Below are 16,698 nucleotides of genomic sequence, written 5' to 3'. Positions count from 1 at the left end.
ATTAATTTTGCTGTTTTATTTTTAAATCATGACATATGCCCTCAGTTATTTCTCTTCTTTATTAATATTTAAATTGTTTACCGTAAAGTTAATAGAAAGAGAACCCAAAAGTAATGGGGGAAACAGGGTCTTTTTCTAAGCAAACTCGTGATAAAATTCTAACTCAGCTCCTAAGATGTTATGGAAGTCAAATCTGGGTCTTCATTTTCCACAACTCTAAAGAGGTTCTAATTATAATACACTGCAAAACGGTGTGACGATAAGATAATATGCACGGTAGCGTCTACCAAAAACCAAAGCAATTGCAGTCCAGTCCACTCACTCCCGGTGACTCCCTGAGTGGCAGAAGGTTTTTAATGGCTGTTTTCTCAGTAGGTCACCAGGCCATTTCCCCCAAGTGTCTCTAGTTGGATTCTGTCCACGCACCTTTTGGTGAGGAGCCGAGTGCTTACGTCCACTATGTGCCAACCAGCATCTAGTAAACTCTCATAGCTACTCTTTTTACTCCTATTGCTCTGCGAAGTCCAAGATGTGTCTGTGCATTCTTATGCTGCCTTCCCTGTGAGGCTCTAGTGATAACCATCAATCATCTAGAAAGCCTCATACCTACTCTCTAAATGTTGTCATATTCCAGTATCTGTATAATCAGCGCACTCATTTAGGGTTTACATAAAAATCACCCAGCACTAAAATTCTTTGTCATACTATGTAACTAGAAATTTTCTGACATCGTTTTGCTTGTTGGATGTTTTCTCTGTTTGCCTTTTTTTTTTTTTTAACTTTAGCCATGGTTGATGGCTCATGTGATTTGTAAGTACCTAGAATCCCCTCTCACTGAGAGTGCCAGCAAGCATTGATGAAAGCCACACCGTTGTTTATTGTGCCCCATGTGTCTACAAGGGCACGCGGCCAGAGACAAGGTGTTCTTCCCCGCAGAGCCAATGCTGGCTGTCCTGTTCTCCTAGGGGAGGTGTCCGTCCTTGTGGATATCCTGACCACACTCTCAGAATCAAAGCTAACCCTCCTGTCCAGGTGGATAATGCAAATGCAAATCAAGAAGAAAACTCCAGTTGGCAGCAGGAAACTGTTGGTAATTTTTGTGTCCAGGTGTACTACGGTGGCACTAGGTGTACTAATGTGCCTTCGTGGCGGTGAGTTACATGTTGGAATGTTAACCACAATGCCAGCAATTGGAACCCACCAGCCACTCCATGGGAGAACAATGACATTTTCTATTTGCAAGGGTCCTCAAACATTTTAAACAGGGGCCAGTTCACTGTCCCTCAGACCCATTGGAGGGCCGGACTATAGTTTAAAAAAAAAAAAAAAACTATGAACAAATTCCTATGCACACTGCTCATATCTTATTTTGTGGTAAAAAAACAAACGGGCTAAAACACCCGACGGGCCAGATAAATGTCCTCGACAGGCCGCATGTGGCCCGCGGGCCGTAGTTTGAGGGCGCCTGCTAGAGAGTCATAGCTTCCGAAACCACAGGAACCCTCTCCTTGGTCCACAGGGTCATGATGAGTCAGAGTGTACTTTGTGTCAGTGTATTTGGTTTTTACTAATGAGTTCGTAGTACAGTGCATTTTTTCATAGCAATTACGCTTATTAAATGCAAATCTGCATGCTATGTGTTTTCCAGGCCATTTTGTTTTCTCATGCCTGAGAACCATTGCAGCATCCTTGGCTCAGTGGCCAGGACTTGAAAGACAGTGCACCCACCAAGAAAAGCTAGTTTGGGAGAAACCAGCTAAGTCCGAGTCTTCAGTTGCAAAGGACAGGGATCATTCCCATGAAGTTAAACCGAATGCACCTACCCATCCTTTTATGATATTTGAACGGAGGTGAGCATGACCTGCCTTTCCTAGGAGATCCTCAAATGAAGCATCTCAGTGCCATCTGGTTTTAGGGGATCCTATTCTTCACCTTATCGCACGTCATTGTTTTACTCTGTTCTAAAAGAATGTGGATCATGGCAACTGAAAGCCAGGTGCCAGCTTCAAATTCATCAAATACTCCTAACTCACTCGATCTGAATGTATTTCTCAGCAGGAAAGGACTGATATTCCCATTTCACATGATTTCATAAATAAATAGGACATTTCTTTGGCAGTAGAAAATAGAGTGTCATGACATGAACCTGGATCTGTCTGACCAGGCATGCTCTATGGATGACACAAAGGCTTTTAAAGCTCAGCGACCCATGGCCTAGCATGAGGGGAAGAGAAATGTGTAGAGGCCTCCTTGGTGCTCAATCATCCCCTAACGTGTTTCCTTCTTTTTCGTTTTATAGATGTGCCTCATGCATCCCCCTGAGTCAGGAGGACCTGGTGTTCAGAGAATTGCCTTATGAGCTGCCTTCATGCCTCAGGCAGGACCTTGCAGATATCCATTCATTCATCCATCTTCCAGCCTGTATTTATTGAATGATTCCTATACACTTGGTGACTTTGAGTCACCATATCTACCAAATGTGAATTGTAATCTCTAACAATAAGAAATTTTTCATGGAAACTTAATGAGATTTGAATTTGTAGAAGCATCTCATACAGTGACAGACACATAGAAGGTGTTAGGTAAATTTTCATTCACTCACAAGTTAAAAACATTTTAAAACCTGGAAATCATGAATTGTAAGATAAATAACATTTGTCCTGTAATTTAAGTTAATTTCTCTCTCCTCTACCCTTAGAAAACCAGCTAATATCCGTTTGCTGTTTTTGAGCAAGTGGTCAAAGTGTCCATTCTTTTAGAATCAAATAAACAAATGGAGTCATAATATTGAGTGTATTTCATGATGTTGAGGTAGATCCCAGTCTTTTTTCATTCAATGTTAAGATAATTTTGCTTCCCAGATATAGTTGTACTTCCAAATTGGGTTGGAGGTGTGATAAGCCTTCTCAAAATTATGTAATGATTTATAGAAGAAGGAATCTTAACACCGCAGTGCATGTAATGTCCATAGAGATGAAAAGACTCCGCCTGAGGAATTACGAACCTTGAAAAAGGGTGAGAGGCATGGGTGGCTTAAAATAAAAATGCTGTAAGTAATCATATTCCCCTCGCTTTTCACCCCCAAAGTGTGGCAAATTTGGTGTTTTAATATCAAAGTCAAAATTTTAGCACTCTGAAAACAGATTGTAGTACTAATATTTCTTCTTCATCAATGATGTGTAACTGAATGCCTTGAGATATGTATCTGAGAACCAGCCTCTGGATACCATCTGTTCTATGTATAGGTTGGGTTCTAATTCCCATGCATCTTGACACTAGGCATGCCCCTGTATCATGGGCATGATGAAGCTGGCCCTAGAACTCTGGTTTCTCAATTCCATCTTATAGCCTTCCAACTGCAGCACCAGGGTATGTCTTGTGTCAGAAACAAACATTGCAACATATGAAAAAGCACTTTCCTCACTTTCTGAAAGATAGTTTGGATCTTTCCCACCCTCTCATGAAAATACATTTTAACTTTAAAAAGCTAGAAGTTTATTTGATATATTCAAGTAGTAGTTACTGAGTCCCTGTGCTTTACAAGGAAATGTATGGCTTGTACAGTTGTAGGAAAGGATTTGAAGACAACATCTTATCTCCTTTGACTTCACAAGGAGAAGCAAGCTCCACACCAGCCCAAGGCCTTTCGCTAAGAGGCAAGGGTCAGATATGCCTTTGCTCGTCTTCTGCCTTTATCACTTCTGACACCAACCACCTGTCCCACTGTACTCTCTGCTTCTCTGCTGGGCTTAAGGATTCTTTGCAACAGTCACACAACTCATAGACAATATTCACAATTATGGGATTTCTTAGGGAAGTTTACAGGTTACAATTCAGTATCAGAAGTGCTGAGGATACAGTTCTTTGGTCAGGATATCCTCTTTTCTGCTGTGTGCCCAGGCCAGCCTCTTTCGGGCTCTCAGTCTAATGGCTTGGCTTCTTCTCTGTTTAGACAATGTTGCCACGTTCTTTAACACTGCTGATAGAGGTTCAAACCAAAGCAAACTCACTGCCACGGAGTCAATTCTGACTTATGACGACCCTATCGGACAAGGTCGAACTGCCCCTGTGAGTTTCTGAGACTGTAACTCTTTATGAGAAGAAAGCCTCATATTTTTCACATGGAGCAGTTGATGGTTTCAAATTGGGGCCTTCATGCTAAGCAGCCCAATCCGTAACTACTATCCCCACTGGTTCTCCTAAAGGTCCACAGGGCGCCCCATTCTGTAAGACACCCCAATAACCCGCAGTTCTAGCACCATGACTCAGCCAAGTTAGCTTTCCAGAGTAAGTACCTAGAGGCAACCTCACCTCAGAGCGGGTCTCCAGCCACAAGGCACTCCGCTTTACTCCCTCCATGGGACAGGACGCTCATGATCCTTGTGGTTCTTCTACTCCTCCGCCACTTCTTTGCTGCTTCTATGCCCACAGCTTCTTATCCCTCCACCCAGAAGGTTCAAGGCACAGGGATATCATGGCCTAAAAGACATGCTTTTCCTTGAAGGTGGTGGATTTCCCACTTTGTGCCTCTGAGAGGGTCATTTAAGGCCCAACAGGATATAAAATGGACCAATAACCAGGTTGGAGGTTCAAGTTTTTAGGAACACAAGAAACTCTGCTAACAATCACAGACAACGGAATCACATAATCCGGCAGATCTTCCTCTGTGATCTCTTACCCAGACCCACCAGGGAAAGACTGGCCAGAAGAGCTGTATCAATAATTTATAGCATCACAGCCACACATGGAAAAGCCTTTCTAACCGGGACCATAAATTTACAGGTATCTATGAAGAGTCACAAAAGATGAACTTCTACAAAAGTTCAGCTCCACTTGGCTTCATGCATGCATTGCTTCCGAGTTCGTTTTGAGTCATAATAACCCAACTGGACAGAGGGGAACGGCCTCCCAGGCCTCCAAGTTTTAACCGTCAGGGAAGCAGACTGCTACCTCTCTCTCCAGTGGAGTGGATGGGGGGTTGGAACCATGGACCTTCCTGTTAGTAAGTAAGTGCTCCCCCACTGTGCTACCAGGGCTCTTTAATGCTTGGCTGAGGGTGCCAAAATGACACTAGATGCTTTTATGGGATTCAATTTGGTACATTAACTATGCTGTAAAGCATGTGCCTTAGAATATGAGCATGGCATGTTTCTTTTGTCGGGCTCTTGCTTCCAACACTTGAAACAAAATTATTTTAGAGGAAGTAGACTTCAGGGCCTGCATGTGGTCCTTCACTGGGAGGAATAAAAGGAGAGATAAAAAGATGGTTCTCTTCCTGCTTCTAAGAATCATACCATTCTGTCCAAGAGAGGCACTGAGACACAGCAACCAATAAAGAAAGCGCAGGAAGGATGCACTGTAACAGAAAGCAGAGAGAGGAGGGTGGCACACAGTAAAGGGGAGAGAGAAGGCATCAGGTGAATGCACCTTTGGACTTCTATTATAAGAGACGTTAGAGGTGTGGCAGGCAGGGGAAATACAACGGCAAAGCATGGGGTTAAAAAAGAGCACAGCCCAACGTTAAGATCTTCAAGACTGTTCTTATGCCATCACCTGTGCTGAATATGCAGTAATACACCGGTGGGTGTTCTTGCCTCCAAAACAGTTTCTACAGGATGCCAGTGTTGCAAAGGTTAGGCTAGTTTCTTATCTAGTGATTACTGTCTATCTCTAATGATGAGCAAGAGTTTAATTGGATGCTCTAGCAGACGCAGGGAGCTCAGGAGGGGGAGAATGCCTGGTGACACATTGGACAGAATAAAGACTGATGCAAGAACAGCTCAGTGAAAGCTGGCCATTAACTTGACCGAGACTGACCCGGGAAACCATCTTCCTGTTGAACAGAACAAGCAGTGAATTAAAAAACGCGTGGGAAGGACAAGCAGTTCAACATGCAGGGATTATTTGTTTCAATCTACGAATTTTTGTTGTCACAGAATGCAGACGATCAATTCAGAACACACATTGAAATGTTTTCTTCTGTTGGATTCCAGCCAGGCCTTTCTTGCCAAGCAGGTGAAATATAATATTGGCTTTATCGGTCATGAGGAGTCTGGTAGGGTGGTGTTTACACATTGGGCTTTCATCCACATGGTTGGCAGTTCGAAATCACCAGCCGCTCCTAGGGAGACAGACTGGGCTTGGCACTCCCATTAACAGTTACAGTCTCAGAAGCCCACAGCGCGGCTGTGAAACGTCAGTGTGGACTCAATGGCATTTGTTCCGACCAAGGACAATCATTGTTATGAATTCTCCCAGCCCTCCACACGGGCCTCTGATTCCTTTGGGTGACAAATACTGCAAGTAGGTGAGGACAAGAAGGTCACAGAGAAACAACAGCCACAAGAAGAGTCTGAATAGACAAAAGTCCCCTCAGTCGAGATGGAAATGTGGAACTTGGCATATTGCACAATTTAAAGAAAAAGATGGATTCTGTGTCATCCCCGGACTTAATTGGGAGAAACATGGTATACTTTCCCAGGGGGATATGTTAGGTGAACTTGCGTCTGCAGCCATCTGCTCATGTCGGTGTAATTGGCTACATCTTGAAAATGACCTCACGGGGGCTTCAGCGGAGCAAGGGAAATCATTTTAGGCCACAGTCGCTCTGGCGGGAAGGCTTGGGAAGCTGCTGTCTGCATCATCTCTCAGACGCAGGTTCATAAGACAACACGCCTTCGAAAGCCTGGACATCCAAATTTACCACTCTCCCATTTACTGGTCCTGTGTATTTGGATGTCTCTTTGTTAATTTCTCAAAGTTTCAGGGAGGATAATAATATTGATGTGCAATTCATAAGAATTTTGTAAAGAACTTTCCGCACTACGTGGCACATATGAGTACCAGGATCAAAAAGACCAGATGTACAGTCCTTCTTCTCGCACCTTAACTCTAACCTAAGTAATCGTAACTCTAATCTTCATTTAGCCATTGGCAAATTCAAACTGTCAAGCTTGGCATTTTAGTGATTGAGGACCAGGGAATGACGGGCCCGGTGATCTTCTTCCATTAAGAGTAGAGACAAAGAAACACTTGGGCAGTTCTCCCGGGCAACAAATGGGGTGCCATGAGACATAATCATTAGCAACATGTTTGGCAGTTTGTTTTCTCATACTGACCAGCCTACCACTGCCTTTCCATATTCTCATCCCCATACTCCAATCTCAGACATCACGGCACGAGGGACCTCTGGGGGCTACGGAGGAGCCCCCTGCATTGAGTAGCACTCCACTCTGACCGGGTGCCCTTTTGTGTAGTGGATCCTGTTGGACTTTGCAGCAGGTGGTCAGCAAGCCACCCCACAGGTTTAACCGATGTTGGAGATCCGTGAGAATGTAAGATTCAAGTTCCGAAGAACTGCGAAAGAAGGGTGACAGCATTAGTACACCTGGGTGAGATAAGGAAAGTTAGATGAGATTAATGGGCCTTGGAATTAAATTAGAAGCATCCTTGCTGCTCTGTAAGGTTCGGCTACAGAGACTGGAGCCAGGATGGAAAGACGCAGCCCCTCTCCCTGGCTCTGCACAGCTCCCCCTGCCTGTCTCCCAGAAGTCTCTACCCATCTCTTCCAGGCCAAGCACCAGCAGCCTTAATTGCCGCTCACCCTCATGCCTGGTTCTGTGTTCAGCCAAGCTGCCTAATCAGTCTTCTTTGACTGGAGACTCAATGTCCCCTGCAGAGAGTCCGCAAACATGCTTTGAAGTTATTTGCATCCAGCCAGAGGGACCTTTTCATTCTAACTGCAACTTGAATGCCTCGATTGTTTCAATCCCCTGGTAAGTAGGGCAGGTGGATGGTGCAACAGTCACACTGGGCCACAGTTTTTCGTCACATTGGTGAATTGATGCATAAAAGTGACAGCAGTGTAAATCTCGTCATGGCTGGTAAGAAATGGAAGTCACCAACACACGTCACTAACACAAGAGAAGAATGTGAAGTGTTTTATTTCAAGAGGAGTGAGGCATATCTGCCTTGTTCTCTTTGTTGAAAGGACTTCAGGGGACGGTTAAATCCCAAAGGGGAGCTATGGCGTCATTTGACTTGAATATATCCTGAAAACAGGAAGATGCTCATTCACCACCATCCCCCAGCACAACACCCTGCAGGAAAGCTTGATACAGCACCCAGGAAATCGGTCCTCTCCCTTCAGCTGATTTATCCATCATCACTCTGTTCTGGTTGCGGTGGCAAACAAAAGCCAGGGAGCAAAAGGAGGAAGGGCTTCGATTCTAGTTTAGCCACTTGCTATTCTCCTTGGGTAAATAGTACCCCCTCAAAAGTACCTACAGTGGCATGTGTAGGTGCTTCTCAGTAGCATTCCTTCCTTTCTGTCTTCCCATGCATTGTCACCCCTACTTGCTAATAACACTTCTTTATTCCTTGGTGTTAGACAAATAGATCCCCATTATCAATGGCGGCAGAGTTGGCCCTCAGCCTCGGCCCTGCCCTGAGCCCAGCAAAGCACAGGCCCGCAGCAGAATTTATCTCAAGGTGACATCGTAATGGATGATTGCTGCACTTCTTAATCCATTTATGTAAGCCTTCCTGCTTTGCTTGCTGTTATGTTCAGGGCTTGAGCGGCAATAAATGGTTCCTTTCCCAAGACAGAGTTCGTTCAATTTAAATGTGGATTGATTATAACTAAACTTATGACATGTCTTTACAAAGGAAGGGCGTAAAACAGCGATAAATTATGCATGATGATTATTTAGCATACATTCAGTTTCCACAGTATCCTAGGCTCAGCATATAGCAGTTGGGAATAAGCCCCTGCCCTTGGGAGTCAAAGCATCGGTGCCCATATGAAAGGATGCTCATCTACCTATTCACAGACAGGGCTGGGGCTTCAGACCAATGGCCATTTAATTCCTTATTCAAGGGGTATCTCACAATATGATCAGGATTTTTGTTTGCTGGTTTGTTGGCTTCCTTGTGATTTGTGAAATTAGCTGAATCCCTGAGATCAGGCTGACTCCTTGCCCATATCTGTGCCTTCTTTTTATAAAGAAATGATCTCCTTAGATATATTCTGCTGACAGAATCCTTGACCTTAACCTCTACTCCAAAATATCACTCCCTACCACTCCTCAAGGAATTGTTGTTGAAGACTGTGATAATCTTTGAGGGCAAAGTCTCCCTATGGTTTCCTACCTGATGCATATGCGCAGCACACTTAGAAATAGTGCTTGGCACTTGTGCAGGTAAAATCCTTTTCTCATAACTGCACCCTTGAGAGAATATAGTCAGGTATGTGCTCATTAATGATAAGATTTGAATGCCAAATGGGTGAGAATTGGGTGGATTTTTAAGAACATAAATTGAAATATAACTTATCTGAAGCAATAAGGCACACCAAGTTCATTGAAGTCGTATTTATAAGGAGGTCTGGTGGTGCCGTGGTTAAGACACATGGCTGCTAGACACAGAATTGGCATGTTGAACCTGGGAGTCACTCCAGAGGAGAAACATTTTCCAGATGATGGGACAGTTTTTTTCCTTACAGATTTACAATCCTGGAACACCACAGGGCCGGTCATAAGGTCCCCAGGAGTCAAAATAGACTAGGAAGCAAGGGGAATGGGTATGGCATTCCAACTCGGATTGGAACATTCACAGGGATGGTCTTCATTCATAGAAGCCTCACTAACCATGCCCCATTGACAGTTCTTGACATAGAGTAGTGATCAACAGAGAGCAATGCCTGGTGATTCTGTCTGGTGATTGCTGACTCTGTGTGGTGGAGCACTGGTGGCTGAGTGGAGACACACTGGGCTGGGGGCCCCACGGCTGGAAGTTGGAAACCTGGGTCAAAGATGGGGCTTCCTGAAAGCAGGTCCCGTCTCAGACCTCACAGAGACCACGCTAACATGTCCTCTCGGGTCGCTATGCCTCAGGATCAACTCAACTTGACTCAATGGCAGTGATTTTACCTGTGTGGAGGATGATTAAATGAATCAAGATGGATCATCCTCTTCCTCCTCAAGTGAGTGACAGGCCCACAGCAAGGAACCCATCAAGTCGTTCTCTGAAGAGCTATATTATGTACAATTCACAGGTGAAAAAAGCCGATGTTCCGAGCAATCAAGTACCTGTCCAAGGAAACAGAAGCAGAGCCCTTCCATGAAGGGAGCCAGAGCCTTAAGGCCCAGGCTGAGCTCCTAACCACTGTACTCTACTGCCAGCTAGGACCTGAGTACAAATGTGCACCCCCCTCCAGGAACAACAATAAAACGCCATGTCCTTTAAGACTTTGCTTACCTTTGAGTTAAAATGACACCAAGCATTTTTTTTCCCTCAACAATTCACTTGCACAATTTCCTCCACCAAGTAAATTGATTAGATTTGTTATCCCGAATGTGTCCTCTAAGGAGGACCCCGCTCCTTAGAAGGGCTTCATGCTTGGGAGGTAGGGGAGGGGCATGAAAACCTTTGAGGAGATGAACTGACAAAGTGGGAGCGACAACAGGCTCAGCTGTAAGCGCATTTATGAAGATGGAACTTGACCGAGTAGCGGTTCGTTCTGTCGCACACAGGGTCGCGATGGGTCAGAACCAACCCAACAGTATCTGACAACAGCATGCCCCCAAATGATTTAAATGATATTTTTTAAATGGCTGTAGAATCTGAGGTTGGTTGGTAAATCCAAAACCAAATTCACTGCTATGGAGTCAAGTCGAAATAATAGCAAGCCACAGAACTGCCTAGGGGGTTTAGAGACTGTAATTATTATATTTTTTATTTTAAATTGAATTATGATGAACACATCACACAATTCAGTGGTTCAATCAAGTCAAGAAAGACCATGTATTCATAATCACGATCAGCTTTGGGACTTGTTTTCTTGATTTTTGCACTTTGATGTTGATTCCTTATTTCCATCTCCCTGTATCTCCAGTCAGACATCTGTTGTGTTACTATCTTCCTGTTTCCTTCCACGCCGGTTTTCATTTACAGATAACCAAACAAGACTAGGACATCAATGGTGCTCATATAAAACTCACTGAGACCTCATTATAATAGAAAGCAGAGAGTATTAAAAGTTTAGAATGAATTCACATTGAGACCCTAGGGTGATCAAATTATAATATGTTCTATTCTGGCTTAAATACAATGACTAAAATCCTCTTGAAAATGCTCATCATCATTTCTAAACAATTTGCACTGGAGATTCAGTGGAGGCACATCCCACATAGTGACCATATAAGTAGATTTTGAGCTACCGCTATCCATTATAGTTTTCCACAATCAAGTGTTTAGGATTTGGGCACTGGTTCCATTTCCTTTTCCAGGTTTGGATCACACAGGTTGGTGTGCTTCCTCTGCATGGACTTAGCTGATTCCTCACCAAGATAACTGTTTGCATTAAGAAAAAACCTTCTTCAAGGCACCAGCCTCTTTTAGAGACTAACTCTTTAGAAAGTCTCACTGTTAACCACCCCCCACCAAAAAAGATGAAAAAAGCAATTGCTTAAAATTTCTTCTTGCTTTTCTTTATTCAGAACTTTGAACAGATTTAATTGAATAAAGATACAAGAAAATCTGAGCCAAGTTATAGATTTTAACCAAGTTTTTAATTTTTTTAAATTGGAAAATAGGACCCAGATAGAAACTAGATTTTCCAGTTTGCATGTTCAGGATCATGATCAAGATCTCAAGGACAGACTCCATCTCTAGTTATCTGTCTTCTTAGACTGGTCCCACCCACTCCCCAAAGCATAGACCCTCAAAGTGTGTGTGTTTCCTTACAGTTGACCTGGACAGGCTTAACGATGACGTCAAGAGGTACAGCTGCACTCCCAGGAACTATTCTGTCAACTTACGGAAGGAGCTGAAGCTGACCCATGTGGTCTTCTTCCCACGCTGCCTGCTGGTGAAGCGCTGTGGGGGAAACTGCGGCTGTGGAATTGTCAACTGGAGGTCCTGCGCGTGCAGTTCGGGGAAAACTGTGAAAAAGTACCACGAGGTAGATCCTTCTAAATTGTCTTTGTTACCATATTACACCGAGCCCGTTTTGGTGGCAGTGCCCTGTCTTAGGGTTACAGAGCCTCTCTGTGTGGTTGCTCCATGTGTTCCCTGCTCCCGGGCTCTCAGCCAGGGGAAGAACTGGGAGTTGAATTTCTATCTACGGTAGGTTTACCATGCCCAGGGCCTGAAATTCGCCCTGATAAAGGATTCCTCTTTCTCATGTTCCCGCTTCCACACTAAAACTCAGCGGGAATATCTAATCAGAGGTATGAGGATGACTTCAAAAACTTCACGGAAACATTGAATTGAAAGATAATGGAATGTTCCCACTAACTATTCAAAGCCCCTATTTATGATACATTAATTTCCGGATCTGTTTCACATCCATCTAGAAATGGAATCTTATTAATTTACCACGACATGAAGGCAAAATCTAGGTTACATTAAGAGAAGACGGAGTCAAACTTTAATTAAACTCAGACAATGAAAAATAAATTACAGAAAAGATTGCAAAAATAGAAATAGAAAATATAAATTTTCAGAGACCTTTTCATTCTCTGAATATGAAGGTATGTTTCCTCTAGAAATGCTCAGTTTTCCCGAAGTACCACTCAGTAGTACCTAGGGAATTGGCTTTTGGATTATGTGAAAATAAACAAAAGTAAATAGAAAGCTAGAAGGACAACAAAATGTACAGAGAATGGCAATTTTTAATGATAAGAATAGCAATCACTTACAAGCATTTACTGCTTGCCAGACACTATTGTAAGTACTCAGGAACTTAATTATTGACGTCTCATCTCTCTGTAAAGGAGAGACTACTTTCATACTCTCTTTATAAATGAGAAAATTGTGGCCTAAAGGAACAGCAAAGGCATGGACGCAGTTGTGCTAGTGTTTTCTGTCATCCGTCTGCTGTAGAGCAAAGCCTTTTCCTCTCCTGCTCAGTTGCACAGGTTGACTTGACCAAAGCAATGGTCAGGTGGGAATCTGTGGAGGAGGTACACACTATTGAACCAGGACCAGACGTGCTGCACAGATTTTATGGGGAAAACAAACAAGTTCTTCTTACATTCATAGAGGCTTGGAGTCAAATGGAAAACAGATGCTGTCTAGGGACAACCATAAGAAAATATGTCTCAAAACTTGACCACCTGTCACACTGATATTCACCCTGCTGATGCTCAGACTACTCTAAGTGATGGTCTGGTGGTCCTAGTGATGGGGCTGCTATCTAACACTAGCCAGACTTTGAGAAGATTCCTGCAGGCATCTGTCCTTGCTCCTGAGGGCTCTAATTCAAATATATTGCATGTTCACGATGATATGAAGTCTTCCGCAACTTTGTCTCTGAGCTTCAGGAGGAATCTCAAGAAATAGTAGAGGCACCTGAAGAAAGGCAGCAGGTATCAGAAGTGGTACCTGATGATGCTGAAATGTTCTATGGTCAAAACAACAGCAGTGGCATACAAGAGCATTCAGAGCAGAGGTTCTCAACCTGTGGGTTGCAACCCCTTTGGGGGTCGAATGACCCTTTCACAGGGGTCGCCTGATTCATAACAGTAGCAAAATTACAGTGATGAAGTAGCAACAAAAATAGTTTATGGTTGGGGGGGTCACCACAACCTGAGGAACTGGATTAAAGGGTCACGGCATTAGGAAAGTGGAGAACCACTGATTTAGAGGAACCTGTTACTGAACCAGAACCTGATCAGGAACCAGAATCAGAGCAAAAGCCCATTGCTGAAATCCAAGAGGAAAATCTGAACCTGTATTAGAAGACACTGCTCCTAAGGATGCCCAGAAGAGTTCTTCCCTTGCCCCTGCAGATGTAGCTCAAACAGTGCAGAAAGGCCTGTGGACATTTTCTTGGGCATCTGTGACCATTAAGAACCTTCCACCCAGTGGAGCTCACCCAGGTACTGGGATGCCACCTCATGTTGCTAAAGTCCCATCACCGCCCTGTTCTGAGTCTAAACCTAAATCTTAGATTCCACCACAGAGGCCTCACAGGGATCAAAGAGTGCAGCAACAACGAATGAATAGATCCTCCTCCACAGAGGGGCTCTAGACCCTGAGACTGACGAGATGAGGTCACGCTGAACCTCCAAGAAGTCTGAGACACCCTGACAATCACCAGTTCTTCCTTCACTGGTAACCTGCTTCATGAGATGGACAAATCACCGTTTAAAGATTTCTTTCAAAATTATGAGAATGTGATCGAGCTGCTCATCAACTCCAGAAACTAAAATCTCTGCCATCAAGGCAATGCCGACTGACTCATAGCAACCCCCTGTGGTTTCCAAGACTTATATCTGCATATGGGAGTAGAGAGCCTAGTCTTTCTCTCAAGGAGCAGCTGGTGGTTTCAAACTGCTGACCGCGAAGACCACAGCCCAACTCGTAACCACTATACCACCAAGGACGGCCAACAGTGGTGGAAAATTACCTAATTTGGGTTTTCTTGTGTTTAATGACTCTGAACTAATTCAGAAGGTTATTAGCAACAAGCCTATCGTGCCCAGAAGTGAAGTCCATCATAGACAAGAAGAAAATTCAAGCTGCCAAGGAATGAGACCATTGAGACAACCTGGAAGCCCTCAAGGTATGGTGGGTGATGAATTGACAGGCCGTTCCGTTCCCACAGTGACATGGTACTGAAACTAGGATTTGGAGTGAAACGGAATTGCTTCAAGGCAGTGAATACCTCTTCACTGGTCAGCATGTGTTAGTCCGGGTTGACTAGAGAAACAAATCCAGTGACACTCCTATATGTGTAAGAGAGCTTTGTATCAAGAAGTAATTATATATCAATAAAGCATCCCAGCCCCATCCAACTCAAGACCAAAAGTCTGGTATTAGTCTCTAAGTTCCTTTTCAGACTCATGCAGGCACATGCAATGATGCAGAATGCAGGAAGATCACAGGTTGGTGGGTGCAGAGTGCTGTGGATCCGATGGTGGTGGACACAGGGTTCTGGCAGCAACCAGGGTCTGCCACCAAGAAGCTGAAGGCAGAGAGAGAGAGAGAGGTTCCCAGTGCCTCCCTTATGAGAAGGCCACGCCCACAAGGAGGCGCCATCAGGCTGTGACCTGATTGACAGGTTGGATACCACCCCTACACTTTTATGTATCTTCAAGTTGACGGGAAATTATGTAACTACCACACCCTAGTTCCTGCAGAAGAGTGCATTTCCTGACCTGGCCGTTGTATCTTGGATTAGTACTCTAGGCTGGTATAAATGGCTTCAATTGGTACATTAAACTCTGGTATAAATGGCTTCAATTGGTACATTTTAACACTTCTTTGTGTTCATGGTCCCTACACCCATTTCCTCTCCCTTATCTCTCCTGCTCTTTTAAGCCTCCACTGGCAATTGTGTGGAATGGTATTTGAGGAAAGCAGCTTTGTAAAAAAGAAGAAAAAGACCAAATTTTCTTGTGCATAAAGATTGGATTTTTTTAACAGCCATTTCCTCAAAGACATGTGTATTGCTTATTACTGGCATTTGGTGTATTTCGTTCATTGAAATATTTCTGAATTATTTTCTATGTGCTTTAAAAGGAGGTCAGAAATATAGGATCTGCTAAGATAGTTTGACGGCAAGAAAAACTGAAATTGTCTCTTCTTTTGAGAGTCATGTGTGGTGTGGAGCAACTGGAAAAATGGACAATTTTTGATACTTGTTGGTATGGTTAAAATGGAATAAAAAGTGTTAAGAGTTTCAGATATATATATATATATATCACAAAACCTACTATTTTTACCATTGAAATTAAAGTAATGATAGTTTTAACATGTGTATAGTGCAACCAATATGCTTTTCCCTTGAACTGTTATAGTTTTAAGGAAGTTCTTCTGTGTTTAATATGTATTTGTAGAAAGCCACCCCCACCCCTACCACTCCACTCCCCCCCCACAAATCCTTCAAATCTGAATAACTAACAAACAAACAAAAATCAGCAAAACTGGTGTGACACCTAGTTATCTTTTATTTCATTCGTAGCAATTGTTTTAAGAAAATAAATACAAAAACTCTAAATTAGTTTTATTGGGATCAGAGGATGTGGGGGATTTTATAGTCCCTATTGGCCATGGAGCTTTTGTTCATATTTTTTATGCTTTACTCTGAAATTGAGTTTCAAACTGGAATGGCTTTGTGGTCAAGTGCTTCTCCAGAGGTCCTCTGACCTAAAGACTTCAGCATTTGTATTAACGTGAAACTTCCTCACTTTCCTATACATCGCCCATAAGAAGGAGTGCGACTTTAATTGGACTTTGCTGAGGTGCTTCACTGTCCGCTGGTTTTTGTTTTCGTTTTTCCCTTTAAGGCAGAGCCATGTGATACATTGTTTTATTCGGGTTCTCTTTCATCCATGAATACACAGTGGGTGTGGTTGGAATCATCAATTTTTATTAAAACCCTTCTGGAAGAGAAAATATGTATAAAGAAAAGAAACAATAATCACTGAGCCAGGGTTTGTGCATTCCTCTAGACTGGTTCTGGAGTATATGTTGACAGCACCCACAGCTCTCAAGTTGATTCCAACTAATATTGACCCACCAGGACAGAGCGGAACTGCCCCTGTGGATGATTTATTTGAATTGCTTCCATCAACTTCCACCAAAATAAAGAAACAAACTGTTGTTAATTGATATCCAGTTTGTTCTGACCATGTTCACAGGATCAGACTATTGTGACCCCGTGTTCACAGGATCAGACTATTGTGACCC

The 16,698-nt window shown here is 43.3% G+C and overlaps 1 protein-coding gene and 1 pseudogene across 2 annotated transcripts in view; both read left to right on the top strand.

The window, feature by feature from the left end:
- PDGFD (platelet derived growth factor D) overlaps positions 1–16,698 on the top strand; it is a 294,001-nt gene that overhangs the window by 262,237 nt on the left and 15,066 nt on the right. For both annotated transcript variants that reach the window (XM_004709000.2, XM_004708999.2), the window contains exon 6: positions 11,748–11,962. In XM_004709000.2, the coding sequence (XP_004709057.1) occupies positions 11,748–11,962 (215 nt within the window). The remainder of the gene's footprint in view (positions 1–11,747; positions 11,963–16,698) is intronic.
- On the top strand, positions 12,528–16,309 carry LOC105979175 (annotated as a pseudogene).

Source organism: Echinops telfairi, unplaced genomic scaffold, assembly GCF_000313985.2.
Source record: "Echinops telfairi isolate 266 unplaced genomic scaffold, ASM31398v2 ScPeMD7_7421;HRSCAF=8459, whole genome shotgun sequence".
Lineage (NCBI taxonomy): Eukaryota > Metazoa > Chordata > Mammalia > Afrosoricida > Tenrecidae > Echinops > Echinops telfairi.
This window is presented reverse-complemented; position numbering and strand designations above follow the sequence as displayed.